The sequence below is a fragment of the Poecilia reticulata genome, linkage group LG12, assembly GCF_000633615.1.
Source record: "Poecilia reticulata strain Guanapo linkage group LG12, Guppy_female_1.0+MT, whole genome shotgun sequence".
NCBI classification, from domain to species: Eukaryota; Metazoa; Chordata; class Actinopteri; order Cyprinodontiformes; family Poeciliidae; genus Poecilia; species Poecilia reticulata.
This window is the reverse complement of record NC_024342.1, coordinates 17,889,240-17,917,208: the sequence shown is the minus strand read 5'-3', so window position 1 is coordinate 17,917,208 and position 27,969 is coordinate 17,889,240. Positions and strand designations below refer to the sequence as shown.

General features: G+C 38.6%; 1 protein-coding gene across 4 annotated transcripts; it reads left to right on the top strand.

Annotated features, from left to right (window-relative positions):
• The first annotated feature begins 970 nt into the window (after nt 1–970).
• Nucleotides 971–27,969, top strand: fubp3 (far upstream element (FUSE) binding protein 3). 4 transcript variants are annotated; one of them, XM_008424337.2, is made up of 19 exons: nt 971–1,117; nt 10,826–10,937; nt 12,253–12,283; nt 12,604–12,653; nt 12,735–12,806; nt 13,999–14,056; nt 14,206–14,368; nt 15,371–15,469; nt 15,626–15,730; nt 15,829–15,931; nt 16,072–16,172; nt 17,023–17,149; nt 23,635–23,795; nt 24,095–24,168; nt 24,761–24,837; nt 25,154–25,210; nt 25,405–25,458; nt 25,565–25,692; nt 26,626–27,969. In XM_008424337.2, exons 1-19 carry the CDS (start codon nt 1,019–1,021, stop codon nt 26,632–26,634), a joined length of 1,680 nt encoding a protein of 559 aa, XP_008422559.1. In that variant the 5' UTR covers nt 971–1,018; the 3' UTR covers nt 26,635–27,969. The 4 variants fall into 4 exon arrangements, with proteins under 4 accessions (XP_008422559.1, XP_017163500.1, XP_008422558.1 ...); XM_017308011.1 differs by having other exon boundaries at nt 972–1,117; nt 12,250–12,283; nt 25,408–25,458; XM_008424336.2 differs by having other exon boundaries at nt 972–1,117; nt 12,250–12,283.

The window sequence follows — 27,969 nt, the reverse complement described above, 5'->3', positions numbered from 1 at the left end:
TAAGGTTAAATTAAATGTATCGATTCTAGAAATGTAAGATTCTCAGATATCACATGATCAAAATGTATAATACAGGTTCGTAAATTATAAAAATAACAATGTATTTTGATCAAAACCTACAAAATTCTAAAATACTCTCTATGCTTATTTTTTTTTTTTTATTTAAATTGATCTTTGATTAATCTGCATTGATGAAACATGTCTATGAAGTGTGTGAGGCAATACAGAGAGCATTGCACTGGACATTTGTCAATGAAAGGGAAAGGAAACATGATATTCTTTTCATGATTTTATTGATATTATTGCTATAATTTCTTAAACTGGATTGATTAAAATACTGGATTGAAAATGGGGGGAAATAAATAACTTTGTAGCCTGGAGCAACTCCGCTGAAAGTCAGTTTTAAAGATGGCAATGTTTTATAAGTTAATAGAGAAAGACATAACAATATCTATCTATCTATCTATCTATCTATCTATCTATCTATCTATCTATCTATCTATCTATCTATCTATCTATCTATCTATCTATCTATCTATCTATCTATGTTTTGTTATACTTTTTCAGCATGGTCTGTTAGATGTAAAGTGTTCACTATTGCAGAAAAGCAGAGGTCCGTTTAATTGCTTAAGTGCAGTCACAGCCTCAGAGAATTGTGTGAGTATTGAATGTGTGTGGAATGTAGGCTATGTAATGTTTGACCTTTGTTTATGTACCATATCACGGTTAAAGTATAAAAAATGACATTATATAAAATACCTGTTAGCTGAAATTTTACATAAAACACGCTTTTAATGAAACGAGTATGCAATTATGACGTGCAATAAAACCCTAATAAAACATTTATTTACTTTGCAAACAAACAACCAATAAAAAAGCGTCTGCGTTCATTATGTCCAAAAGCTCATACGTTTTCCGATCAGCTCGCGAGATCTACACGCTCGCGGAGTTTTAGTTCTGGCACGTGTGCAGTTCTTTTTTTTTTTTTTTTAAGTGTGGCTCTCAGCTGCCGAGGCGGATGATGATGATGATGGCGGAGCTGATCCAGGGACAGGCCTCGGTGGCTCAGCCAGGCACGAAAGATGACTTCGCAGACACGATACGCCGGGTCCGACAGGTAAAACGCTTTCCGGCTGACAAAAGGGTGATGCTTTACCGAGCACAAAAGGCGTGTTTTACGAGCGGTGCTGGTTTGGGTTTTGGTCGGGGCAATCCGGACTGAGCACTATAAACACTCCTCATGCACCCTGCGAGCTAGCAGGCTAACACCAAGTAGCCGAGGCAGCATAGCTGAGAGGACAGATTAAAGTTTACAGAGGCCGGCCGAGCAGTTAACTCTGTGTTGAAGCCGTCAAAGCGACGACATAATACCTTGACGGGGAATGAAGCGAAGGCCTGCTTTGATATCAAAGTTTGCGCTACTTTAATAAGTTAAGTCTACAACCTGTTGTCAACTCACAGAAGTTGCTGTTAGCCTCATTGCTAACTTATACGTTCAACTTGAATGCCTTGGAACTTGACCCATAACGTGACAAAACACAACATTCAGTTTAGACACGAAGCCCGAACAGCTGTTTGCTTCAGGTTCCTGAGTTAGCATCAGTGTAACTAGTTGTTGCCCCAGTTAAAGGAGGCTATGTCGGACCCTGAAGAGGCACCACTCGCTGTTCTCACGCGTAAACATTTCAGATGTGATCGTCATAACACTGCAAACATCAATATTATCAATTGGAGGCGTGTTATTTGTGTAGTAACATCGAGTTGATCTGTGAAACAGCTGTTAGCCAGCTAGCTCGTGTGATAGTATGTCCTGGCAGCAGTTGGAGTTAGGCCATATAATGTGTAACGTCATCTGTTGAAATAAGCCCCCCCTGAACTCCTGCTCAGCACACATGGACTTTTCCATTACTATCTGCAAAATTTCACACATGTGGAATTGAAATTTTACCACTCCTCTTGTGTTTAAGTTGTCACCATGTGACTATTATTAAGTATGTTGGCGATCTCACTTTTGCAATAGTTGTGTGTACAAAAAAGATGCATATATTGGTTAAAATTACAGGAACATAAACGACCTGTCAGATACTTCTTTTTTATAATAACATTGTGAGTGTACAACAAGTTGATTTTACCTGTTAAAATCAGCTTAAAAGACGTGCTGCACATGGCTTGCCAACTGGCATTAAAACACCTTTCCCTTTAAAAGGAATGTTGGGTGGAGCGCCTTTCCTTTCCACGCAATGTCAGGCCGTGGTTTTCACCATGAAATTATTCCACAGACATATTTCAGACCTTTGTAAGTGAGTGAAAAGTTATTTCGCCTTCTTTATAGCCAGCTTAACTAACAGTGTGCAGCAAGGTGTGTCATGTCAAGATCTAACCAGTGAGAGAAAACTGTCACTCTCTTTGGGATGCCAGACAAAATCTCAGCAGTTTTGAAACCATAAGCTATAAATCTTTGACACCGGTTTATCCAGACCATGCATGGAAGCTAAAAATTAGCTACAACATTTTTAAAAAAACATACAATTTTAGGTAATTATGTTCCTCAAATTACATTGAAAGCCATGACCCAAAATTTGCCAAACTTGCCTAATTGCAACACGTTTATTGGAATTACTGTTGTGAAACTTGCAATGGGAAGAATGAGTGCCAGTTAATTAAGTTGTAATCATCTTTTGTTTTGCCTGAAGATGATGTTCATGACTATAAAACTAAGATAAAAAGCATCAGAGAATGGAATCAAGTCCAAAATTAAGATGGCAAATGTTCCCTTTTTTATTTTTAGGTTAACCAGACTGAAGTTAACCTAAATGTGTGTTCACATATTAAGCTGATTTTTGGTATTGTTGGTCTATTTCACTGATTTAAAGGTTTCTAAACCTCTTTAGGTTATGCTGTTTAATTTTCCTTTGGGATCAATAAAGTATTCTTGAATTTGAGACTCAATATTGGGGTAGAAAAAAAAATCGCAAGTTATATTCTGGGAATTTTTCCATTAAGTTAAGAGTAGGTGTTCTTGAAGCTCTTATTAACCAGTTGTGGCAGAAAAAAAAAAAAAAAACTCCCGTTGCACAATCACAAATCCATGATTTGAAGTACAAACAACAGCCGCAAGCTCACTAGTAGTAACAAACCTAATGCAAGTCAAAGACGGCCACACAGTAAATCTGTTAAATACAACTGTTTACTCGAGCTTAGAAACGATACGCCAATGACAGCTGTTATTAGTGTGTAAACTGGACTTTAGCCATGCTGTATTTCACCTCTCCCCTTGTAGCATTTATAACCTCAGGTGGAGATTGTGCAGAAATCCTTAACAGAACTAAAAGAGTATCAATCTGCAAACATAATCTAATGAAAGGTTAAACTTTTCAGCTAACCTTATTGAAAGTAAAATTTTCCCCACCTGCTCTTGTTTTGATGCTTTTGTAACACCAGCTCTAAAGCTGTCAGAACGGTATTTCACCCTGTCCTCTGCCTTCTACTTTCTCCTACTGCTCTTTATATTTAGTGGCCACACTTAAGGTCCCACCAGTTGTGTGGCTTGTGCATGGCGTGTGGGGAACAGGATAACTTTCATTTCTGTGTACGTGTTAACAGATTAAAGTATCTGCGCTGAAAAAGGATCTTGTGTTCCTAACCTGCACCAGCAGCAATGGGCTCTTCATGTGTTTGTTTGGCAGAAACTTTGCATGAATTAGCTGTCAGGGCTTGTATAAGTCTTTATGTTCTTTTTTGTTTTAAAAAGCTGGAATTAATTGCAACATGACAGTATTTTAACTTCCTTTATTAGGTCAAAACTGATAGATGGGGAACAATTCAACCCATATTTAGAAAAACATATTAAATGTGTCACTTCCCCGTTTGGCAAAAAGGTAAACAAGATAAGTCTTAATATGAATTTTAATGTACTTTATGATTCAGTTGTGAAATTATTTTTTTTTCTGTGTGTTTCTGTTAACCTGAAATGTTAATGTTGGGTAAAGTCTATATTAAAATAAATTGTTTATGAAAACATGGATCTGACACAGATAACACATTTTTTACAGTGTAAACAAGGCTTTGCTCCATGCTGATGTGTTCTGTAAAATGTCTTTCTGTGCATTTTGCTGAATTTTTTCTTTATTGTTCAAGTCCAGCAGGATTGGTTGCTACGGGTTACTATTTTGTTCTTTTCTAATTGTCAGCTTCATTCTGGCTCCACAATAACGTTTACCTGCGTTATTAGCCACATATGGGATGGTACATGCAGTTCTACAATATAGCATGCTAAAAACAGTTTAAAATATATATTTTTTGGTTTAAAAAATTCTGAAAATATTTCTTCTTTTAATTGCTATTCTCTGTTAGGTTCCCAATTATCTTCCTGGTTGGTCTTATGACACTTGGTTGGCGTCATAAGATTTATTTTATATTTTTTAAGATGAAACCATTAAAATCAGAGTTTGTTCTTTATTGATTTAACCAGTGCTAGTTGTGATCACACATCTTTGCTGCTCTTTTTTTAAGTATGGGAACTATCTCTAGAGAAACGAGCTGCATTGGGTTTCGTTGTATCATATGACAATAATGCAGCACAAGACTAAAGTAGGAAGTGGAGACCATGTTATTATGATTATTTATACTTGTTTGTGTGGTGTTGTGTGTTACCACAGATGCGCTCATAGCAGCTATCCTTCTGCTTGAGGAGCAGCTGCTGAAAGTGAGTGACATTTAAAGCGAAAAGCTAGAGGGGCTGGAGGGATTTGCCTTTGCACTTCCTGTGTAGTACAGTGGCCCAAGACCAGATTCTGTCTGTCTGGTGAATTAATCAGTGTCTCGGTGTCATTACTTGTCGTCATCTGGATCCTAATCATACCTAATAACACTGACCTAAGCGATCAGTTTTATGTCACACTCTTATCCCTCGAGGTTGAGAGAAAAATAATTTTCTACAACCTTTTTTTTTTTTTGTTTTGCTTTTAAACCTTCAAATTCCAACAGCAAGGCTTATGTTCAGCACACTGACCTGAAAACTATCTTGGGAGGCTCTTATGGTCCACAGTGATGTTTATCTATTTACTTGGTGGTTTCTGTGGACAGCCAGGCATTTTGCTTCAAAATTCATCTCATTTAAGACAAAACGTCCAGTTGTGATTTCTGCAAGTAAGAACAACTAAAGTATAATCTACAATTTAACTCAACAATGCTATAGTTTATCCTTCCTCTTTGTTATGAGGTATTAAATTCTTAAAGCATTGCATTTTGAATTTATGTTCAGAAAAATGCCTTTGCTTTTATATAACAGAGATGACATGAATCTATAAAGAGGAGGGAAGGGAATTAAGCTTTTGAATTGAAACATGGCAGCTTGCAAAGGATGGGTAGGAAAGTATTTGTTGAAATGAAACCAGGATATGAGTGGATGAACATTCAGCCTGTGCTCCTCCAGCTACGTTTCTTAGGCCAGTCGATGTGCGTACAGATGCCGCCGCAACAGTTGTCACTTTGACAGAAATTTATGAAAACAGATGCTCTCATACCAAGGGGTTTGGAAAAATGTCTGATGGCAACAGCAAACAAATACTCTGATTTAAAAAGAATTGCGCAAGTGTTGACCTAATCCAGAGTGCTTTAACATTTTCTTGATGGGTCCGCGGCGTTAGAGACGCCGTGGTAACGGCAACCTCACACCTGCTTCCTTTTATGCCTCCTTATTTCTATTGCAGCTTCTCTTCCACCAGTGGCTTTCTGAAGTAGATAATCGTCCCTGAAGGTGATGGGAGACTCTAATTTCCATGAGCATATTTTCATTTTGTGAAAAAAACATTCCAGGCAAGCACACATGTCAATTTAGTGTAATTTTCTGAAATGCTATACTTTGGTGTGAAAGGAGAGGTGACAGATTAAGGCAGAATAGAAAAACGCTTTCACGCAGAAGATTTGAATGTCCATCATCGCACAATGTGAGAATCTACTTCATATTTGCAAGTGGTTCATTTTCTGAAAGACATTTTTTTTTGTAATGCAAAAAACCTGCATGCTTTTTTTTTGTTTGTTTGTTTGTTTTTGCATGGAGCTATACACTTTTCCAGCAGCGGAAAAACATGAGCAGAGCAAATATAAAGAGCTGACACTTTTTTTTCTGGATGTTTGAAATATGAAAGAATTTTCTAATCTGAAAGATCAGAAAATTATGGTGGACAAATTAGCATTCTTGCAAAAAATGAAAAATACTGCAAGTTGGAACATATACAAAACAAAGATTGCCATCTAAATAGGCTCTATGTTAGAAGCATTGGCTTTAGTGTAAAAACAATATTCGGTAAATTATGTTTTCCAATGAGTTTGTCATTAAGAATACTTTTTGAAACTAACATACCCAAGTTTTTGTTATTACTTTTGTAGATTTATTTCAATTTGTGGAGAGGACTAAATTTGTTCTCTTGACTTAAAGAATTAAGTATTTTATTCTGCAAGCTGTCAAACTTGTGCAACTTTCTTGACTAAGATTAACAAAACGCCAAGAAAAGTTAAAACCACATTTGCTGGTATTGCGTAAAGGAATCCTGGTGCTGCTTCTGAAGAAATGACCCCACAGCCAAAACCCAGTGAACAACCTTCTAAAACAACTTGTTTAATTTGCATTATGATCAGATCTGTTGCACGTCATTCCCAGTGTGGTGTCATCTTAAAATGTGCTGTGATGTAGATCAGTGGTCCCCAACCTTTTTATTACCGCGGACCGGTCAAGAATTAGAAATTTTGCTGCGGCCCGGGGGAGGGGAAATGTTTTAACTTTCAGATAAGGCTTCTGCATGTTAGTGTTCCCGCTAAAGCCTGAATATATCCAATTTGGGTTGTGTTGGCCCTTTTATCGCAGCCTGTGGGGTTTTCCCTGACTGGGAACGAGAATRCAACCTGTTGAATGTGACAGGTAGCCAATCAGAAAGCGCTGTGACATAAGAACAGAGGGGAATCCCAAACAGCTGACATATCGCGCAACTGAGAGTCCGGTGGATATCGGAGATGACATGTGGAAATGTCTATTATTATAGGTCACTATTATATATTATGTTTATTCAGTTAAAAATGTTGACTATGAAAAAACATAACTCGCCTCCAAATCGTAGTGCAGCAAATAGAGCGGCTGCTCCCGTCGTCTTTTATCCACCGCCTTTTTGATACGTCTTTTATCTCTTAAAATGACTCCACAAACTATCACAATTGCTTCTACATCGTCATCCGTGTTTGGTTATTCTAAATTCCCGCTATGTTGGGGGGTTTACTGAATTATCCTCTGGAATCGGGATGTTCGTGACTGGAATCAGTTCGTGTTGCTCCTGCCTTGGACACACGAACCGATCGAACCTGTTGGACTTTTATCAGCTCTGTGGTCACAAAGATTTGGAGAATCGGCTGACAATTCTTAAATCTTGCCGTCTAAACTAGACTTCAGACTCACGAGCTCTACTCATCTCCTCTCGACCACTGCCCAAACGCTCTCTGACTCTGGTCGCTATGGTAACGTTTACATATCCCTTCAAAATAAGATACAGATGCGACACAAAAACAAACATTTTACTTTTGTGAAAATTTTAACTCACAAGAATGACTAACGGGGAGCCCTGAGCTTGTTTCTCTGCAACGAGACGGTCCCATCTGGGAGTGATGAGAGACAATAACACCCGAAGTGTGTTGCTTGAGCACAGCGTGCTTGGTCTCTACGTGGCGAAGCAGTTTGAAGCTTCATTGCCTCATTAGCAGCCGGTCGCCGCATGTTACGCAGAGCGGCTTGTAACGTGGGACTCACCTACCGGTCCAGGATGAATCCATTCTCCTGTCTCTTCTCTGGGCCTTTTCCCCTTTGCAAAGAAACTTTCCAAAGACATCTGATCTGTTTCTTACTCATTTTGCTGCTTGTGGGCTCAATGTTGGTGCGCAAGTAACCGAGATTCTGGTTAAAGGATTTTGAAAATAAAAGATCTTCCAGACTCAAATAATACATAAAACAAACATATTTAATTATTTGTTGCGCAGCCCGGTACCAATTGGTCCGCGGACCGGGGGTTGGGGGCCACTGATGTAGATCACCATTTTGCTGCTCAAAATCATTATAATGATGCTACACGAAACCATTTTTCATAATGTTTAATTATGACTGTGTTATTAGCATGCATATATTAAAGAATGGTAATTTTAATAAGATGTAAGATGCTGGTTTAAAAAAATGTCAATTTTGGGATGCTACAATCTTTCCTGCGTAATCAGGTCTCATGGTGTTTTCATGGCAACCTAACAGAAAAACTAGGTCACCTGAAGTGTTGCTGCAAACTTCACCCAAAAGTGCAGATTTGCAGAGTGCACCCATTTTTTTTTATCTGATATTGATTGGCATAACTAGAGATAATACAACCCTGATTTGATATTACAGACATAATCATCTGTGTTAAAATATGATTTTGGGATGGATGTTTTTGCATCTTTTTTTTTCTCATTTTACAAAAGTGAAAAAGATATTTGAGTCATTTGGTGGTACTATGTGATTAATATACCAGAAAGGTCTGAGGTAGATCAAGAGAGATGATCTGCCTTTTCTTCCCCTCTTTATCTAAAGATGGAGTAAACTCATTGTCATGCACTGATTCTCTGGTGAAGTTTTTGAATCTAGCTTGATTAGTTTAAGAATACCTGAAGTTCACATTTGGAACTCTGTGAATACGAAGCAGTGGTGCAAGTCTCTGTGTAACTTTGCACATAATTTCCTTTTGAAGAGTTGCAGCTGACAAGATTGAATAGCCATTAAGGAAGGTGGTTGTTTATAGTTGTAATATATTCTACAATTTGCCTTTATTATAGTCATATTTGCAAACTAGGTTTAGTTTTTCAAAGTTGAGAAACACTTCATTGAGCATGTTTATGGTTTGTATTGTAATAAAAACTAATAAATTCCCCCCCCCCCAATATGCATGTGGTCATGGTTGTGCATTTCCTGGCCCAGTATTTAAATGTGTATGTATATTAGGGCTGTTGTAATCGAGTAATCTATCGATTATTCTTAAGATTAATCGAGTAATGGGATAAAAAAATTTATAAAATAAACTATTGGCAAATCTGCAATAACCCCAGTTAGTCCAGATCAGTCCAATATCTCCTTTTTGAGCATCCCTAACAATTAAATGTTTGTAGTTTATAAAGTTTACTTGTAACAGTAGTTTTCTTTAACCTGAAGAAAAGTTATCCTAAGATATTAAATTATATTCAAATAATAAAGTGGCAGGTTCACAAATATGCTTATAAAAATGTCTATACTACAGCTTTTAGTTTATGTATTTATCTTCAGTGAGTAATACACATACACGTAAAAGAACTAAGTAAACAACTCATTTAACTCTTTAACATTTTATTGATAATAACAATGCAATAACATTAAACCTCCAGTAAAGTTTCAAATCAGTAGTACAGCAAATCTCTTGCTTTTTTGTTCTAAAGTTCAAACAGAAAAGATCAAGAAAATACTTGATTTAAAAATAAAACAAGTTTAGACAAAATAGTAAATACTGCATTTTATACAATATATTTTAAGTCTAAGGTGTAACAAATATAGAATTACTACAAAATATTAATAAAAAATTTCTAATTCATACATAACAGTAGCGAGAAGAAAAAAGATTGTAACTTTTCAGGATGGAAAGACACCAATAAATAAATGCTTTTCAGCTTATGCCTGTAATCTGTTGCTGCGTATTTTTATTAACAAACTTACATTAAGTCCTGCATAATTTCTCTCAATTCCACCCTCACATACAATTTACACTACACCCGGTTAAGTAACCGCTACGTTTAAGCGGCAGATGTAACGTTAGCAAAATAATGTGCCTCAATTTACATCTATAACATGGCAGATTATCACACAAAGTAGTTAGCAAAGAGAACATAAACGTTACCTGTTGGCAACCGTGTACGAGTTGGATGCATGTAGCGGGTGTTTTCTCTTCAGATGCTGCAACATTGATGTCTGCTGTTGCGGTACGCCAATTCTGCTTTGCAGTGGATGCATTGCGCTGTGTTGTCCTTTCTGTTTAGCCTAAAATGTTCCCAAACTTTTGACATTTTTTGTCGCTTTCGGGGTTCTCCTTCTGAGCATTCTCCGGTTCCCTCCATAGCTACAAACCAGGCGCTAACGGAAGTGGTAGCGTTGTGCAACACAAAACCCTCTGGCTAGACCAGTGTGCTGCGTATTTAACGGCATTGCTTATTACAATACAATAAATTTAGCGAAGCTTCGAGGCAGATAAATTTCCTCGAGGATTTTTTGTAATCGAGTTACTCGATGAATCGTTTCAGCCCTAATGAATATTACGCAAAATATTGATTATTGGCCATAGTGGCAATATTGATATCGATATCAGTCCAAATTCTCATATCGGTTCATCACTAATCTGAGGCAGCATAACTATTCTGGAGTGCAACATTTTGCTTTTATAGATTCCTCTTTGCTCTCCAGCCTAAATAGGGTCTTTTTCTACTTTCACAACTAAGAAGTGATCAACTTTTTGTGGATTTGTCTGTGGAATAAATCATTCATCTAGATGCTTTAAAGAATTCAATATCCATATTTTGTGATTATTTTTTGTGATTTAGTAGTGAAATTGATCAAATATTAACAGTTGCTTTGGAAAATAGCTATACTCTTTTTTTTCTTAGCCAAGCAAGAAAAAAGAAGGTGAACGAATAAGCTAATTACCAAAGTGATGTTCAGGATTATTTCTGTGAAAACTTACGTTTGGAGAATATCATAATTGAACCACTTGTTCCATCTGTCCCACTGTTTTGTCTCCAGATGGCAGCCAAGATGGGAGGAGACCAGATGCCCAACATGAACAGTTCGTGTCCAGTCATAGACCCCTCCCTCTTTGGCTTTGGGGGCCAAAAACGTTCTCTAGACAATGGAGGTGAGCCTTCATAATAACTCTGCATGTCAGTTCTTTTTAGATCCTATAGTTTATTTTTACACGATTTATACTATTGTGAAATTGTGACAGCTCTTAAACTGAAACCAAGAGCAGCATAATTTTTTTCAAATATTTCTATGCATGCTGTAGAAAAGTAACATTTTTAAATGGCTCCTTGCATCTCTTACTTCTAATAACTTTGAGTCTCCTTCCTTCAGTAGTTTATAAACTTAAGCTGCATATTGTCGCTTGTTATTTCAGAGTTTTTGTCGTATGATCTGCACCAAATATGTAACCCGTAGACCTTTTGAGAGTTATTTGCCAGTACCTTTTTCTTTGCAGTGAAACTGGCAAAGCTTGTTGGAGTTGGTCTATAATCTGAAGTGAGAGCCATGTTGTTTGTCAGATACTTAATACTCGAAGCGCCGTAGTGGAGACAATCATCCTGCCGTGGTTTTCGTCACTCACTGCAAACATTTGATCCATTTCATTTTCACAAAGTGGAAGCACTAGTTATTTACCGCGGCCTCCTCTTATCTTGTCACAGTTGTTTGTACGATAGTTTGGCCTTGAATGCACGAATAGGAAAATTGTATGCAATTCAGGTTGTTTGTTGGATGCACTGCTGTTTGTGGAAATTTGTCCTCACTTTTCTTTAGTCAAGGTTGTCCTTTTGAATAAGAAAAATGACAGACATGGTAACTTTCTAGTTCTGCAGCTGGCTTTCAGTGTCTAATTTTCAAACATATATTCAACTTCTTGCAAAAGTTTTTATTTTTTTTGTGACAATTTCTATCCTTGTATAAAGTTTGCACACCTCCCTTTTTTGTATTCATAGCTGTTCTGTTCTCGAGCTTTAACCCGGGCGCTTTTTCCAGAAGAAGTGAAATCAGTGCAAACAGCCATAAAATTGATTGAACCCGTAAAGATATCAGTTCAGGTTTTCACATCCGTGGCTGAACATCCTCCGGTGACCCTGCAGGACCCTTGCTTGATTCTACCTGTCAAAAATTCAATTCGGGACCAGCAGTCATTGACCCGGCTGCTGCCTCTCTTTCAGAGCGGCTCTGATTGAAACGCTCATTCATGCACCTCTAGGTCTTACTTCCCTGCCGCTGAAAGCTCCCCGCTGTGGGTCAGATGCAGACTTGTAGGATTGGCAGCTTCACAAACATCTGCTCCCTTTTTTGCCCCCCCAGCATTGAATCAATTTTTCTGATATTGCTTGCTTTATCGCTTTTCCATATCAATACATTTGCTACTATAGGCATATTTCACACGTTTAAATTTACTTTTTTCCCTCTTCCCTCAGTAGGAAACCATCTTGGGGCGTTGGTACATCAAAGGTGAGCAAAAAACTCTTGGTTGCTTTTAGTAATGGCGATGCACATTAGCTTTATTCATTGGCCATGCCTTGACAAAATACGACGTGGAAATCTTAAGGTTTATTCAAGGGATTTTATGTTTTATGTTTAATAGTAAACTTATTCTGAAGCTTAAGAGTAAGTTTAACCATGATGTAGACAAAAACTGGGCAATTAGATGTTTAAAGCAGGGATCATGGAGGTTGTGAAATGCAATCCAGCTGACTGTTGATCCAGTCAGCTGGATCAACAGGTAAAATACGTGACTTATGCTCTAATCATGCTTTTTGTTTGGCTTTCAGGGCTTTTACAACGGAAGACTTTAAAGTGCCTGATAAGATGGTTGGATTCAGTAAGTAACCCTCAAGTTATTGTCACAAATGAGTTCTATGTATGAATTCAGAAAGGCTCACGGTTTCCTTTCTTATCATAGTTATTGGAAAAGGAGGAGAGCAGATTTCAAGAATACAGCAGGAATCAGGTTGCAAGATCCAGATTGCCTCAGGTATGCCTTATAAGAGTCTGAAGTGGAAAGACAACACGGTTTGTTTAATCAGGATTTTTTTGTTCCAATTTTATGCAACACAAAATGTTTTGCGCGATTAAAAAGCACCTCACCCTGCCATAAACAAACATCTGGTAAAAAGAGGTTGGAAAAAGGACGATTGGGAAGTAATGTCATATTTCTACCCTTCACTAATAAGTTAACTCTTTTACTTTAACCATGTAGAGACAGAATGAGTAAAGTTAGTTTTAGTTAAATAAATGTGGCTCCTGTGCAAAATAAAGTGAACTTGGATCTGATACAACCTGTTGTGGGAAATTTTTTACTGAACAGAGATTTAATAAAAGTCCATCTTAACTGTAAAGTTTTAAATGTGAAAACTACAGCTCTATACAATATTAGGGTAATTTCAATACTATTTCTGAATATTGTGAGTAATCCTCATTCAAATCACTTGGTTTTTTTGAATAAGTTCTTTTACCACGTTTATAAGCTTTGGCATTTTAACCGCCTTAAGTGTACATGAAGTGTCGTCATAAAGAGCAGCTGGCCAAAACGGCATTAGCATTCTAATTTTGGACTTGCTAATTGAAATACAGTGTCCTACCAAGCAGTCTGTTCATGTGGTAGTATTGCATTTGATATTGTCGTCATATGATGCATTGTGCAGCTCTGCTGAACATACAAAAAGAAGCGGCAGCTTTTATCTGCCATGTTTGAGATCTCCGTTCACCTCAGATGCTTGAAAATTGCACTTGTTTGAACTGAAGTTTTCCATAAAGATTAAAGTGTTTTTTTTGGGGGTTTGTTTTTTTCTTTAACACATATTAAATTGTGAAACATTCATGTTAGCTAAATATTCAAGCAAAAGGTTTTACTGGTATTTGTTGAAAATTATGTTAAAATCTCATCTTTGCTAATTCTTCGATCCCAATAGCATGCCCTATGGGCTGAGCACGGTTGGAAAATGTGAACGTTGTTGAAGCAGATGAATAGCAACATGAAAACCGATCTGTCCCAGAGCGCTCACACTACACAGTTACATTTCTTAATACCAGTCCCTTTCATGGTGCCTTTTAGTTTTTCAGGTCATGGAAAGCAACTTCCTGGTTTTTACTGTGACTATGTTGACCACACATTATTGTATGTGAGAATGATTTGTGATTTTTTATTTTTTTTTCTCTTATTGTAGACAGTGGTGGCATGTTGGACAGACCCTGCACTTTGACCGGGAGCCCAGAGAACATTGAGTGAGTCTGGGCACCGATTTAAGAAAAGAAATAAAGCAAATCTATATTTCATTGTTTCGAAAGTAGTCGAACCTGTTGATGCTGAACATTGTGGCTCAGCTGGTTTTTCTTCTGAACATTCTAAGCAGTCTTGTTTTTCCGCCCTGCAGGCAGGCGAAGCGGCTGCTGAGTGAGATTGTGGAGCAGTGTCGGTATGGTCCCGGCTTCCACAACGACATGGACGGCAACAGCTCCATTCAGCAGATCCTCATCCCTGCCAACAAAGTCGGCCTGGTCATCGGCAAGGGAGGAGAGACCATCAAACAACTGCAGGTCTGCTTATAATCTGCCATGGAAAAACACCTCTTACAGCACGTCAACATGATAAAATTTGGCCAATTCTCAATGTTTTTTTCTCAAAGGCTGCAGCAGATGCAAACTAATTTCTGAGAATTGTGTTGAAATCCAACAGTAAAACATTGATAAAATTCTAAATTGTGCTGAAAGTCATTGAAATAGACAAAAATTATTCTTATTAAAGTTTATTTGTTCTATGAGATTTTTACTTGAAGTACATCAAGGAAGGTGGCGTTTTGATGCATTGACAGCACAGAGTTTTCAGTTGTAATATATTTAATGTATGATCTGGAAAGACATTCTAGTCTGAGCTTATCACGAGAAAACTGAGTCATTTCATATCTGGCTAATTTAATGTGCTTGATAAAACCAAATTATCAACATCGACCTTGAATGGTTTTCATTGAAATCAGCTTTCAAACTACTAAAATGTAATCATTTGATAAGAAAGGTGAGATGCAGTCCAGTCTAAAGACCTTGATCTGTTTGGCCCAGTTAATCATCTTCTATCATCTTCTGTGATCCTGATTTTGTCTGATTTCTTAAGGAGTAAAAAGCTTTAAACACCATTCTGTTAAAAGAAAAAATACTGCCGACCTGTCTTGTCTTGAAATTGTTTAAGCTACTTTATTGTTTTGATCATTTGTGTTTCCATGCAGTCTGTAACATTCTGGGAAAGTTCTAGTTCAGTGTTTTCCTGATCATATTTCTTGAAATTTACACATTAATCATCCTTCAATCCTAGTTATGTGTATTGTTTTTGTTTTTTGTTTTTTTGTTTTTGTTTTTTGCTTTGATTTTGTCAATTGTTGTTTTTTCATATGACTTGGTCTACATTCGTGTGCCCATTTTAAAAACATCCCACCATGTTCAGATAACTGAGGGAAGAAAACATGTTGTACCTTAGAATTTCCTTGCTATGGCTGGTGTTTTGTGCCCCATGTAACTGGTAGTTTTTTTTTTTTTTTTCCTCTGCAGGAGAGAACAGGAGTCCAGATGATAATGATTCAAGATGACCCCATGCCCACTGGAGCGGACAAGCCCCTCAGAATCACTGGGGATCCCCACAAAGTGCAGGTCAGACACAGAAGAGGCGATCACTGTGGGCTAAAGTCTTTCCCGTTTGTTTAGTTTACACGCTATGCCCACTGCGTGCGTTTTAAGCTATATTCAATTAAATCCTATCATTTGTATTAAAATATATCTTGTTTTCATGTACATCTATTTTTATAGCAAGCACGTGAACTTGTGGTGAAGCTCATTCGAGACAAAGACCAAGGAGACTTCAGGGCTGGCAGGCTGGACTTTGGGTCAAAAATGGGTGGAAGCAGTCTGGATGTAAGACTTTATCCATCAGCGGTTTTCCAGTTTTCTTATTGTTTTTTTTTTTTTTGTTGTTGCTTTTTTTCCTCTGCTGAATTGTTCTTGTTTTTTAGGTGGTTGTGCCCAGATTTGCTGTTGGCATCATCATTGGCAGAAATGGAGAAATGATCAAGAAGATTCAGAATGATGCTGGTGTCAGGATTCAGTTCAAACAAGGTCAGCCCAAAGAGTGTTCAAAGAAATCTTCATTCTTTTTACTTTTTTTTTTTTTTGCTAAAACAAAATCACATTAAATAGTTGTAACCTCTGCAGCTATTTTAGGCTTGGTCTTAAATCTGTTTTTGTTTTATGTTTAGATGACGGAGTCAGTCCTGACCGCGTTGCTCAGGTGATGGGCCAGCCCGACCACTGCCATCATGCTGCTCACCTCATCAATGAGTTGGTCCAGACCGCTCAGGTCTGCTTTCCCCCTCTTTATCTCAAAGCAGTTGGACATAAAACTATTAAGAGTTTGAAGAAAAAGAGATTCCATCTTTTACTCCTACTAAACTTGAAGAAAGTAAAAGTTTCAGGGCTCATTTCTGATCTTTTGCCTTGGAAAGGTTTTACATTACACCCACAAACTTTAGGGTATTTTGTATGACTTCATATTACAGTCCAACACAAAGTACACTCAAACGTTAAGTGGAACATTTTAAAAAAAAGTTACATTGAAGTCTTATGCATGAATATTTGATTCATGTGCTCAATTCAGACCTCTTTCTTTGAAGACTTGTTAGAGCTATAAGTCTGTGTTAGAAGGGCCTACTCAAAGCCCAGACCTAAGTCAAATAGTCAATCTTTGGCATGATATAAAATATAACATTCAGATTCTTCCAATTCAATCTGTGTAAAAAATAAAAAAATTACTGAAATTAAACTTTTTGGGGGGGGAAAAATAAATTTTCAAAAACTACAAAGCTCAAAGAGACGTACCCATAAGTGCATTTACTATGTATTTTCAGACTTTTATTGGCAAAAACATCTGAACAATGTGCATCGTTTTCCTTTCACTTCACAATTATGTGCAACTTAGTGTTTTTGTCAGAAGGAAATCCAAAAAATGTATTGACGTTTCTGGATATAAAGTGACAAAATGAAGGGTGTTAAAATCTCTTCAAGACACTTTTAAAGAAACAGTCTATGAATAGCAATCCAAAATATTCATCGGTGACTAGAAACGGATGAAAATGCCCAATCGAAGACTTCTGTGATTATTTGTCGTAGTTTCTGCCCTCATTGTGTTTTTCTGTCTTGCCTCCCAATAGGAGCGGGACGGATTTGGCACAATGGGCCGCCGAGGGCGCAGCGACTGTAACATGGGAGGAGCTGGAGGTCTGCAGGAGGTGACATACGCTGTACCCGCTGATAAGTGTGGGTTGGTGATTGGCAAAGGTAAAGAACATGTTTGTGCTTCTTGGTAAACAGCTTTAAGCATGCTTTACATGTGCAATCCAGACTTATTTACGTGCATAAAGCCCAAAAAGATTTCACGCAGATTGATGTTCTGAATAAGTGGCATTTCCTGAATTCTTGGAAAAAAGAATAAGAACTTTCTAAAGCAAAGTGAGCAGATTGCTGCTTGTTTTTCAATAAGTGGACGCCGTTTGCTGTTGGGTGACTTCGTAAAACTGATGAGACCTGGGGGTTGGGGGTGACCACCCTTCTACTCCCTCCCCTCCCTTTGCGCTCATGTATATAGCACAAGTGGTATTCATTGGCTTCACTAAGGGCTTAATGACGGGGATAATGCGTGTAATGTGACATTAATTGTTAAAGGTGCATAATAACAGCCCTCAATCATGTGGAAGGCTGCCTGGCATCTAATGAGGGCCTTTCAGTCCAATAGAGTGCAGCGAGGGATTGAATAGGAGGAATTAGCTTATTGGCTATTCATGCCCACTCTATTGGCAGCTATTTAAAAGTCATTGACCACTGCATTGGAAGGGGCTGTGTGTGCATGTGTGTTGCACGGTGGCATGCGTGTTGCCTCGGTGTGTGTGTGCGTGCAGCGGTGGGCGGTGCGGATGGGGGCCTCTTTACCTAAGATAAAAACATGGCAATAGAAATGTCAAGTGGCTTTTGTACTTGTAGTGGGGCGAGGGAAACAAATAAACCTGGGCGGTGCGTCCCCCGCTCTCTGCATTAGCATATGAAGTGAGGCAATATGGTGGAGATGGCGGTGGGTCTGGGTGCTGTCAGCCACCCCTTAAAGGGTGCGGTGATTAATATCTTTACGATGCCATATGCAGCCTGTTGCCCCTCGCTTTTGACCTCATACACTCTCTCTCTCACACACACACACACAGTCTCGGAGCTTGATAAATCCTGCCACCCACCAATCTGCTCAGACTTTATTATAACCATGAATTCAGTGAGTAGTTAGCACCTATCCACTTACATACAGATGTTTTTTTTCCCCCTCCTCATAAAATATCTTGGTCAAGTGAGACTTGAGAAAATTTTAATTTTGCAGAATTTCAGTGCCTCGTTGCTGGATGATTCCTTGGCGCATTAAAGTTCGGTAATACATTCATAAGTCTCAGAGGCTTTTATTGCGAAACACTAATTGTGTTTCAATCAGAAAGCCCAGCTGGCCTTTGTTTATTAGTGCTTTATTCAGTGCTAACAACAGAGTTCCTAATCAGTCTGGGAAAAGTATTGGATTAGATTTCGGTATTTCACAGAGCATGGGAACATATTTGTATTTCCAGACTTCTATTTCCTGTGTATTCTTTTGTCCTTCCTTTTTTTCTTGTCTCCTGTCTTCCTCATTTATTTTCTTCTCGTTTTCCTCTTTCCCTCCTTGCTCTTTCCTGTATGTCCTTACTACTTTTTTTTCCTTCTTAGGTGTTTGTGAGCATTTGTTGTTCCCTTTTTCTTTGTTCTCATCTTTCCTGTCCTTGTCTCTTGTCATTTTATATATTCTCCTTTCCTCTTTACCTTATTGTCTCTACCTTATTCCAATTCGATAAATTTTTTTCTACCTTTTGTCCATTTTTTTTTTCTTTCCCTTAATGTTTCCTCCGATTTCTTCCTTCCGTCTTGCCGCCCATTTCATTTGATCACCATGCATAGCAGCAATAGTTTTTCCTCATTCATCAGAACTGGAAAGTTGATTTTCTTTGAGAAATACTAAAAAATATTATTCATTTTTCTTTCAACATGCATAAAACCATAGTCGTAACCCAGATTAGTAAGGGGGAAGGGAATAGTTATTAATCTAGTAAAAGTCATGTATAAATAGCCTTTATTGTCCCACAGACAAACTATTGTGAAAGTAAGGGGGCACGGCAGGGTACTACGTACCCCTAAAAGATTTAGCGGGGGTACGCAGTACCTGCAAGAGAGGGGAGCGGCTGTCAGCTGTAAAAAATTAGTGGGTTCACTGTGCAGCCGTGAGTTCACCCACTAATCAGCTGTAACTGATTTGTTTTTCAAGAACGATCTAAACACGACTTAATCAGTTAATTAACTTTTTTCCTATTTCATATTGTTTCTGAACTGTTCATTCTTTGTTATAACAGCGGTGCAATATGTCGATCGTGGAAGGTTTCGAGTCGATCTCGGGATTAGGTGACAAACTGAACGTTGTCAGGACGCTGAGACCAGGACGTCGTCCTCTGGCTGGCTTATCAAAACGTTCATAACTTTATTAAAGAACAACAAAAAAAAATCAACAAAACGTGTTCAAATTAATGACCCAATAGCAATAATAATCTGAGTGATTATTGTTTCAGCAAGGTTTTGCGCAATTTTGTGCTTTCGGTTCCATTACCAAAGTAACTAGCAGAGCAGGAGTTTAAAATTAACTAATCAACTACCGCTGTGTTCATGAGAGGCTCATTCATGATCGCAAAATAAATATCAAGCTTGAAAACCTAATATCGTAACGGACTGAATGTTATGTTTTTAACATAATCTCTGATCCACTTGTGGAGCGCAGGAAGTTGCCATGGCAATGGGTGTGCTTAAACGACTGAGAGACTGAGAGTAAAAAGGTCCAAGTAGTTTTGAGTTGATCACCGGTTCGGGTTGTTTTACCTTTCTCATGGCGCATCACAGCCACTGTAGTTTCCGAACGTTCAATAAACGACAAACTTGGACTAATTATCTCGTTCTTTGTGACTATACGTCAACAAACATCAAACACGGTAAATATGTTTCATTAAGTATTTAACAAACAAATGGCTTCTACCGCGATAATGATGTTCAGAATTTGGGTCTCATGGCATCTCAAGGTGTCAATATTGCAGCAAATGGGCTGAGGGAAATACAGCTCCATTTTGTAGCTGTATTCATTGCACAACAACTGAAATATTTCACGTCTTTCATTGTTTTAATACTGGTGATTTTGGCGTACAGCTCATGAAAACCCAAAATCCCTGTCAAAAAATTAGCATATTTCTTCCGACCAATAAGAGAAATGTGTTTTAATACCAAAAAAGTCAACCTTCAAATAATTATGTTCAGTTATGCACTCAGTACTTGGTCAGGAATCTTTTTGCAGCCTTCAATGCGGCGTGGCATGGAGGCCATCAGCCTGTGGCACTGCTGAGGTGTTATGGAGCCCAGGACGCTTCGATGGCCTTAAGCTCATCCAGAGTTTTGGGTCTTGGTCTCTCAACTTTCTCTTCACAATATCCCACAGATTCTCTATGGGGCTAAGGTCAGGAGAGTTGGTAGGACAATTGAGCACAGTAACACCATGGTCAGTAATATCAGTGGTTTTGGCACTGTGAGCAGATGCCAGGTTGTGCTAAAAAATGAAATAATCTCCATAAAGCTTTTCAGCAGATGGAAGCATGAAGTGCTCCAAAATCTCCTGATAGCTGCTGCATTGACCCTGCCCTTGATAAAACACAGTGGACCAACACCAGCAGCTGACATGGCTCCCCAGACCATCACTGACTGTGGGTACTCGACACTGGACTTCTGGCATTTCCTTCACTCCAGTCTTCCTCCAGACTCTAGCACCTTGATTTCTGAATGGCATTTGCTTTCATCCGAAAAAAGTACTTTGGACCACTGAGCAACAGTCCAGTGCTGCTTCTCTGTAGCCCAGGTCAGRCGCTTCTGCCGCYGTTTCTGGTTCAAAAGTGGCTTGACCTGGGGAATGCAGCACCTGTAGCCCATTTCCTGCACACGCCTGTGCACGGTGGCTCTGGATGTTTCTACTCCAGACTCGGTCCACTGCTTCCACAGGTCCCCCAAGGTCTGTAATCGGTCCTTCTCCACAATCTTCCTCAGGGTCCGGTCACCTCTTCTCATTGTGCAGCGTTTTCTGCCACACTTTTTCCTTTCCACTGAGGTGCCTTGATACAGCACTCTGGGAACAGCCTTTTCATTCAGAAATTTCTTTGTGTCTTACCCTCTTGCTTGAGGGCGTCAATGATGGCCTTCTGGTCAGCAGTCTTACCCATGATTGCGGTTTTGAGTATTGAACCAGGCTGGGAGTTTTTAAAAGCCTCAGGAATCTTTTGCAGGTGTTTATAGTTACTTTGTTCAGAGAACCTTTTCATGATGTGCTAATTTTTTGAGACAGGGATTTTGGGTTTTCATGAGCTGTATGCCAAAATCATCAATATTAAAACAATAAAAGACCTGAAATATTTCATTTGGTGTGCAATGAATCTAAAATATATGACGGTTTAATTTTTATCATTACATGATGGAAAATAATGAACTTTATCACAATATGCTAATTTTTTGAGAAGGACCTGTATATTGAATTTAAAAAACAGTTAATTTGCAACACAGTGTAAACGGAGTTGTGCAATAACAGCAGAAATGTTGTTAAAAATGAGTAAAAACGGTGTAAATGCCAGCAGAAATATTAACACTTCTGAAGTTTGTTGGGAGCTGTGATAGTTTGAGTCTAACATCTGCTGGGATGAAGGATCTGTGATTGCGCTCTTTTGTGCATTTAGGATGCAGTGCATTACCAATGCATCTCTGTTAATAGTTTGTTTCAGTCAAATTAGCACTCTTCTGACTCCATATTTTACAATTGCTGCTCCTACTATGGAATTACATTTATTTGAAAAGTAAATTCACAAGTAGGTTTTATTTCACAAGTTTAACACATGCTGCCTAAAATCAGTAGACGGCAAAGTATCCAATCAGCTACTTTTAAGTACGTATAAATATTTAGAGCTTGAGATGAAACTGGCTAGAGGAGAAATGTCACATGTGATGGTTTTGTCCTGCAGTGCAGGAAGTTTTTATTTCCAGACCAGCAGCTAACCAGTTCCCCCAGCTTTGCCCCTGAATGCTGCCACCAGTTGCTCTTTTATATCCCCTCCCTTTCTGCTGCTCACTAAACCAGTCTCATTAATAAGGCCCGTATTATCTGTCCGCTCTACAGCCCAGTCCATGAAATGAATGGTTGGGGTCTTCATTGCTCTCGGCTGTCTGACCAGAAGAGATCATAATGGCTTCATTAAGGCAGAAGTTTCATTTGGTTGACAATGGCTTAATGGCCCATGTGCAGTCTGTTGGCTACGAGGAGAAAGCTACCATAGGAGAGGACCGAGATGAGGGTTTTCATTCAGGGGTCAGTCAGGGTCGTCAGTGTGTCAGCCACAAGTGAACAAATGTTTAATTGATGTTGGGACGGCCCCGGGAAGCGCCCTCCCTCGCTCCCTCTCGCCTCCCACAGGAGAACAACACAAAGTCAAGAATGGTGGAAAAAAAGGTGAGAGACAAACGACGTCCCCAGAGGAGGATACGCTTCAATTTTGTCTTTTTCTCCTGCCAGCTACGTTTCATCTTGCCCCGCTGGTGTGATTGCTCTTCCCACATGTCGGGAAGCTGGCATCCGATGCGAGAGCGAGGGGTGGTGGTGGGTGGGGGGGTGCAGGAGATGTTGTTTTTTGTTTCCTGATTTGCATGGATGTTAGAAGAGAATGGTAGATGAGTTGTGAGACGCATGCCGGGGTTTTCTGAAGGTAGGCTGGGATTTCAATGAGGTGAGTTTACACAGGGAACAAGTCCAATCCAAACTGTTTGCACCCTGAAAATAAGATGCAGCAGCCAGTTGACATTTCTGTCAGATGTTAAGCAAGTATGTTTCAGACACTGCTGGCCACGGGGCAATTGAAAATGCAGAGATTTTTAGCTGGGTTCTTATGCAATCTGAATGAGGAAAAGGGGAACCAAAGTGATAGAAATCACAAAAAATTCCAACTCTATTATTGATTTTTCTATATCATTACTTCGTATTAGGTCTGAGCAATATCAACATGGCTGAAAAACTTATCGCGATGTAAGCATTTCAGATTGGTTCCGATCTGTACTTATTGATAGTTTACTCATGAGCTATGATATTCATTTTGTCTTTTCACTCCATTGTTTTTTTTTTGTTTTTTTAAGAAACAGTGGCAAAACCCGAAACTGCTTTGCAAGTTTCTCGATAGCTTGTTGCTAGGTAACCAAAGAGCGAGTTAGTTGATGCCACCAACCTTGGTGAGCTGGCTGTGAGAGGTTGAGCGGCTAAAGCCTTATCTCTGCCTTCATCCCCCAGAATGCTGTGCGGGTTTAGGGTCAGCAAAAACTGATTCTGCTCAGTAAACTATAGACTTTGCTCCCTAAATCACCAAACGGTGCCCAACATTTTTTTGTTTCCATTTTGATACATTTAAACTGGTTTGCTTTACTTTTTTATTTTTTCCCCCATCAGATTGGCATTGAGGATTAATAGAAAGCTGATTATCATATTGATCACATCCATCACATGTTATAACGATAAAGATGAGCAGTCTGGGATCTTTATCGGCTCTTTTAATGTTCAGTCGTGAGTGGCTTTGCGCCCCGCGACGTCTCCAATTGACTTGTGAGGGGGAGAGGACATTTATTAAAGCTCATTTTTAACATTTCAGGTGGAGAAACTATCAAAAACATCAAAGAGCAGTCCCGTGCCCATGTGGAGCTGCAGAGAAACCCGCCGCCCAACACTGACCCCAATGTCCGCATCTTCTCCATCCGAGGCACCGCTCAGCAGTTGGAAAAAGCCCGTCAGCTGATCGATGAGAGAATTGGGGTAGGTGGTCTGTCCCCGTCTCTCACTGCGCCCCCCTCACCCCTTCTCCTCAGCCCCTCTTCCAACTCCTATTGTCTGATCTGATATTCATGAGCACACATGTCATTGCCTGGGTGAGCCGGGCTTCTGTGCTCCTAGTGGCCAGCAGGATGTCACCAGAGGTTAAACATGAAGAATCCATCAAATGGACTTAATGGAGTGCATCAGCGCTCGCCCCTGCCCTCTGACCTTGCCTGTTGGCTCCCTTTAAACACAAGTGTGGTCTCTCACTCTCCTCTGCTTCTCCTGGTCTTCCTCAGGGCCCGGGGATCGGCAGCAACAGCAACTTTGGGATGAGTCCTTACAACCAAGGCCCGACTACTCCTCCTCAACAGTAAGGCCCAACTCCTGACTTTTCAGTGCAGCTCCTTGCATAAAAATTAATCAACTTTATCATGTTTTATTCATGTTGCAGCTAGATGCAGTGTATAAATGTGGGATGTTCTGTGATAGACCAACACAAATTAGTGCAGGAAGAACCCGTTATCTTCCTCAAATCAAATGGAATTGGTGTTAAGCGTTTATGTTGCAAAAATTTTAGGTTTAGAAATATTGATAAATGTTTCCAGAGATCATCAAAGGTCACCCAATCATTTTACAAAATCAGACAAATTTTGTATCAATTGACTGGGCTACAAAAATTTAACTGCACAAACATAAAAAAAATATCAATTTTGTTTGATTTGGGTAATATGACTTCTGCAAACTTTTTTTTTTTTTCAATCTTAAAAATTATTACAGGACAAACAATTATTTTTTTTTTGCTGCAAAGACGTTTTATTAACGAGCATTTCTTCTGCACTACTTTATTACATAAAATCTGAATAAAAGTGCTGCAGTTTGTGGCCGACTTGCCACAATTTGAAAAAGTTTGAGGTTAAAAACAGTTTTATTAAATAAAACTGAATGTTTGTTTTTCCTTCCAGTGGGCCTCAGATGTTCATGACTGGAGGATGGGGCACAACATTTCAGATATGGCAGCCTCAGGGCCAGCAGGACCACAGTAAGTACCTCCAAAGGAATGGTGGACATTTTAACTGTAGATGTGCCCAAATCACAAACTAGGACTGCTCTAAATAAATTACTGTAGTTTAAGTCAAAGTGGGTAGTTTCTCAAGTTCCCTGCTGCTGTGGTGGGTTCAAATAGTTAGCAGCCTGCAGAACATTCCCTGTGGCTGACCGCACACTTCCTGTACGGACAGATTTTTGCAGGTGTTGCCACTGGAGTTCATTAGGAATCAGAGTTGTTAGATGGGAGCAGAGAAAACCAAACCCCCGCTCTCAGTAAATCTGGACATGTTATCTGTGTCTGGTTTCAGGTCACAATGGATCCCAGACGGGCCAGATGGACTGGGAGCAGTATTATAAAAAGCTAGGCGAGTGTCACTCAGGAATATTTTCCAACTAGCACAAGCTGCTTTCTGACGACAAACACGTCTTGGCTCACGTTTGGTTCAGCCTTGCTTAAAATGCATCTATTTTAGTTTCATTTGGTCAAAGCTTTGTAAAAGAGTTTTAAAAATCAGAAATTAACCAAATGAAATGCACTAAATTGCCGTTTTGCTTCCAGCAGGTCAGCAAAACCAACCACAGAGCACCGCTCCAGAATATAACAAAACCTGGGGTAAGTCTTCTGGTGATCTTTTCTTTAAGTTATAAAATTCATGATTGGAGGAAAAAAAAATTTCAAATTTTTTTTTTTGTTTTGTTTCTATGTTCTCATTTTTCAGGCCAGACAACAGCTCCTGGATCTCAGCAGACTTCTAATCCTGAGTACAACGCCTGGGTTGACTTCTACAGACAGCCAATGGCCTTCTTCAACCAGGGCACTCAGCAGACACCAGCCCCGGGCCTTCAGGTGATACATGACTCAGATGTTTTTAACAGATGCAGATGGTTTGGAAAAGCCTGACTGGTACATCTCTGCTATTAAATCAGCCTAACGTTTTCATTTTTATTTATTTGTAAAATGCCAAAATAGTTGTGAGGAGAATTTTTCTACAAAGTGAATACATTTCTTCAAATTTAGAGATGTAATCAAGCTACCTTAGGATTCAATAGAATCCAGTTTTTAAACTCTGACTTGGGTGAAACATTTTAAATATCCTTCCACAAGAGTCTCAATAGTCTTTTTGAATTTTGTCTCATTCCTCCTGACAGAGCTGCTAATTAGATCAAGACTTTGTGATGACCTCTCCTAAACTAGACCTTGGTGACCGTTAGCCACTTTGTAACTAACATAGAGACAGACTTTCACTTATTGTTCATTTGGAAGACCCATGTTGATCCGAGCTTTAACTTCCTGGTGGATATATGAGATGGTACCAAAATATTTCCACAAAATGTTCTTCTGTCCTTTTTGCTGTCTATTTTGTTTACTGCATCAATAGTGATGCTGCCACTCCTGTAATCCATATTTGAGATAATCTCTGGTTGTTAGATTCTGCTTTTTTTTTTTCTTTTTTTTTTTTCCCAAATTTGATGATGATCATGACCAGAAACTTCAGCCCATGTCAGAACAAGACTCACTTTATCTGGACAGTAACACTGACCACCTCCAGCCAGCGTCTTGTGAACCTTTGTTCTGCGTAACATTCCCCCCACCCCCACCCCCCGAGCTATCACGTATACTTTATGTAATAAAAAATGTTGAATTCTCTAATCCCAACTTGCTGAAAACAGGAAGTGTTTTGTTAAATTTAAAAAGATTATCGTGGAGGAAAAGGTGTTTGTAACAGATTGTCTTAATATCTTTAAACTGAAACATTAACGCTTTGTTTGTATTTTGCAGGATCACTAGAGAAGATGCCCACGTTAGACTTGAATCGGTGAACGGATGAAAACAGCCCCCAGCCCCTTTTTTAATTTTTGTTTTTGTTTTGTTTTTTAACAGAGGGGGTGATAGATTTACAACGCCTTGAAGACTTTTTTTTTTCTTAGTGAGAAACACTAGCTGTAGAATGACTTGTATGATTAAGTAATATTTCTAAAAATCAGGAACATTTATTTGTTACTAAATGCTTATGTACACTGTTATTTTTGGATAGATGGGATCCCTTTTTGGACATGAGAGAGCTGTTTTTGTTTTTTGGGGGGGGGTTTCTTGCTTATAATTTCCTGTCTTGACTCAGATTGTAATCGCCAAAACGAACCCACAAGTTGTAACATTTCAAAAGGCAATATATATGATCTATTTTTTCTAGTTATGTAAAACCATGATTACTGTGCTTAGCAGTCTTGAATACGGCTTTTGTCATATATGTCAAATGTTTAAAGAGTGTGTTTAAAATGCTTTGTTTTGTTTTTCCTTTTTACATAATTCAGTGAAATTAAACTGTGATGTTTTGTTACAGGAAATGTATTTTTGTTACAAGGTTCAAAACAAGAATTGATGTCCGCCAGTGGCAGTGGTTCTAATTTAATTCCTCTTGTGCATTGTATGCTGTTTTTCATTGTCATTTTATTGTTCTCTGGTATAAAAAAAAAAGGTGCAATATCTTATTTCACTTTTGAAACAAAGATGGGTTCTCTAATGTTTTGACAGATTTTTAACTTGTAGTTTTAAGATGATTTTTTTTTCTTACTTTGAAATGGAGATGTCATGGATAATTTATTACATTGATCTGAAATGATAGGATTTAGGGGGATGTTGCAAATAGCTTTTTTGCCTTTACTACCTTGTAAAACGATGTATATATGCTCATATATTTGACTGTTAATTTAAGACATATATGTTTCATATATATATATATTTACACTTCTAAAATTGTTGTTCCTGTGATATATCCGTGTTGCAGGAATGGTTGTCCCTCTTTTTTCTGTTCCGTATTCATACTGAAAATGTTCAAAGATTGTGAATGTGTGATTTGAAATTGGATGTTGCATCCTGTTCTGAAGAAAAACAAGACGTGGTAGATTTATTTTTGTGTATACTCTGTACCTGAACTATTCAAGACTGCTAAGCTGCTGCAATTCGTACCTGTGTAATAATTAATGTAGTATTTTTTTTTTTTTTTAAGTTTCTTATTTTAAGTATTATGATAATAAAGAAAAAGAACTTTGTCTTATTTGGTACCTCCCAGTTCGCCAGCGTCCCACTGAGCCCTGACTGTAGACTCTGTGGGACGTTGGACTC

What these genes read in the sequence shown, in the direction of transcription:
- fubp3 (XM_008424336.2), top strand. Translation starts at nt 1,019, where the DNA reads ATGATGATGATGATGGCGGAGCTGATCCAGGGACAGGCCTCGGTGGCT. An exon ending in TCAGGGCCAGCAGGACCACA is followed by an intron (nt 24,838 to 25,153) that starts GTAAGTACCTCC and finishes GTCTGGTTTCAG; the next exon opens with GTCACAATGGATCCCAGACG. An exon ending in AGAATATAACAAAACCTGGG is followed by an intron (nt 25,459 to 25,564) that starts GTAAGTCTTCTG and finishes CTCATTTTTCAG; the next exon opens with GCCAGACAACAGCTCCTGGA.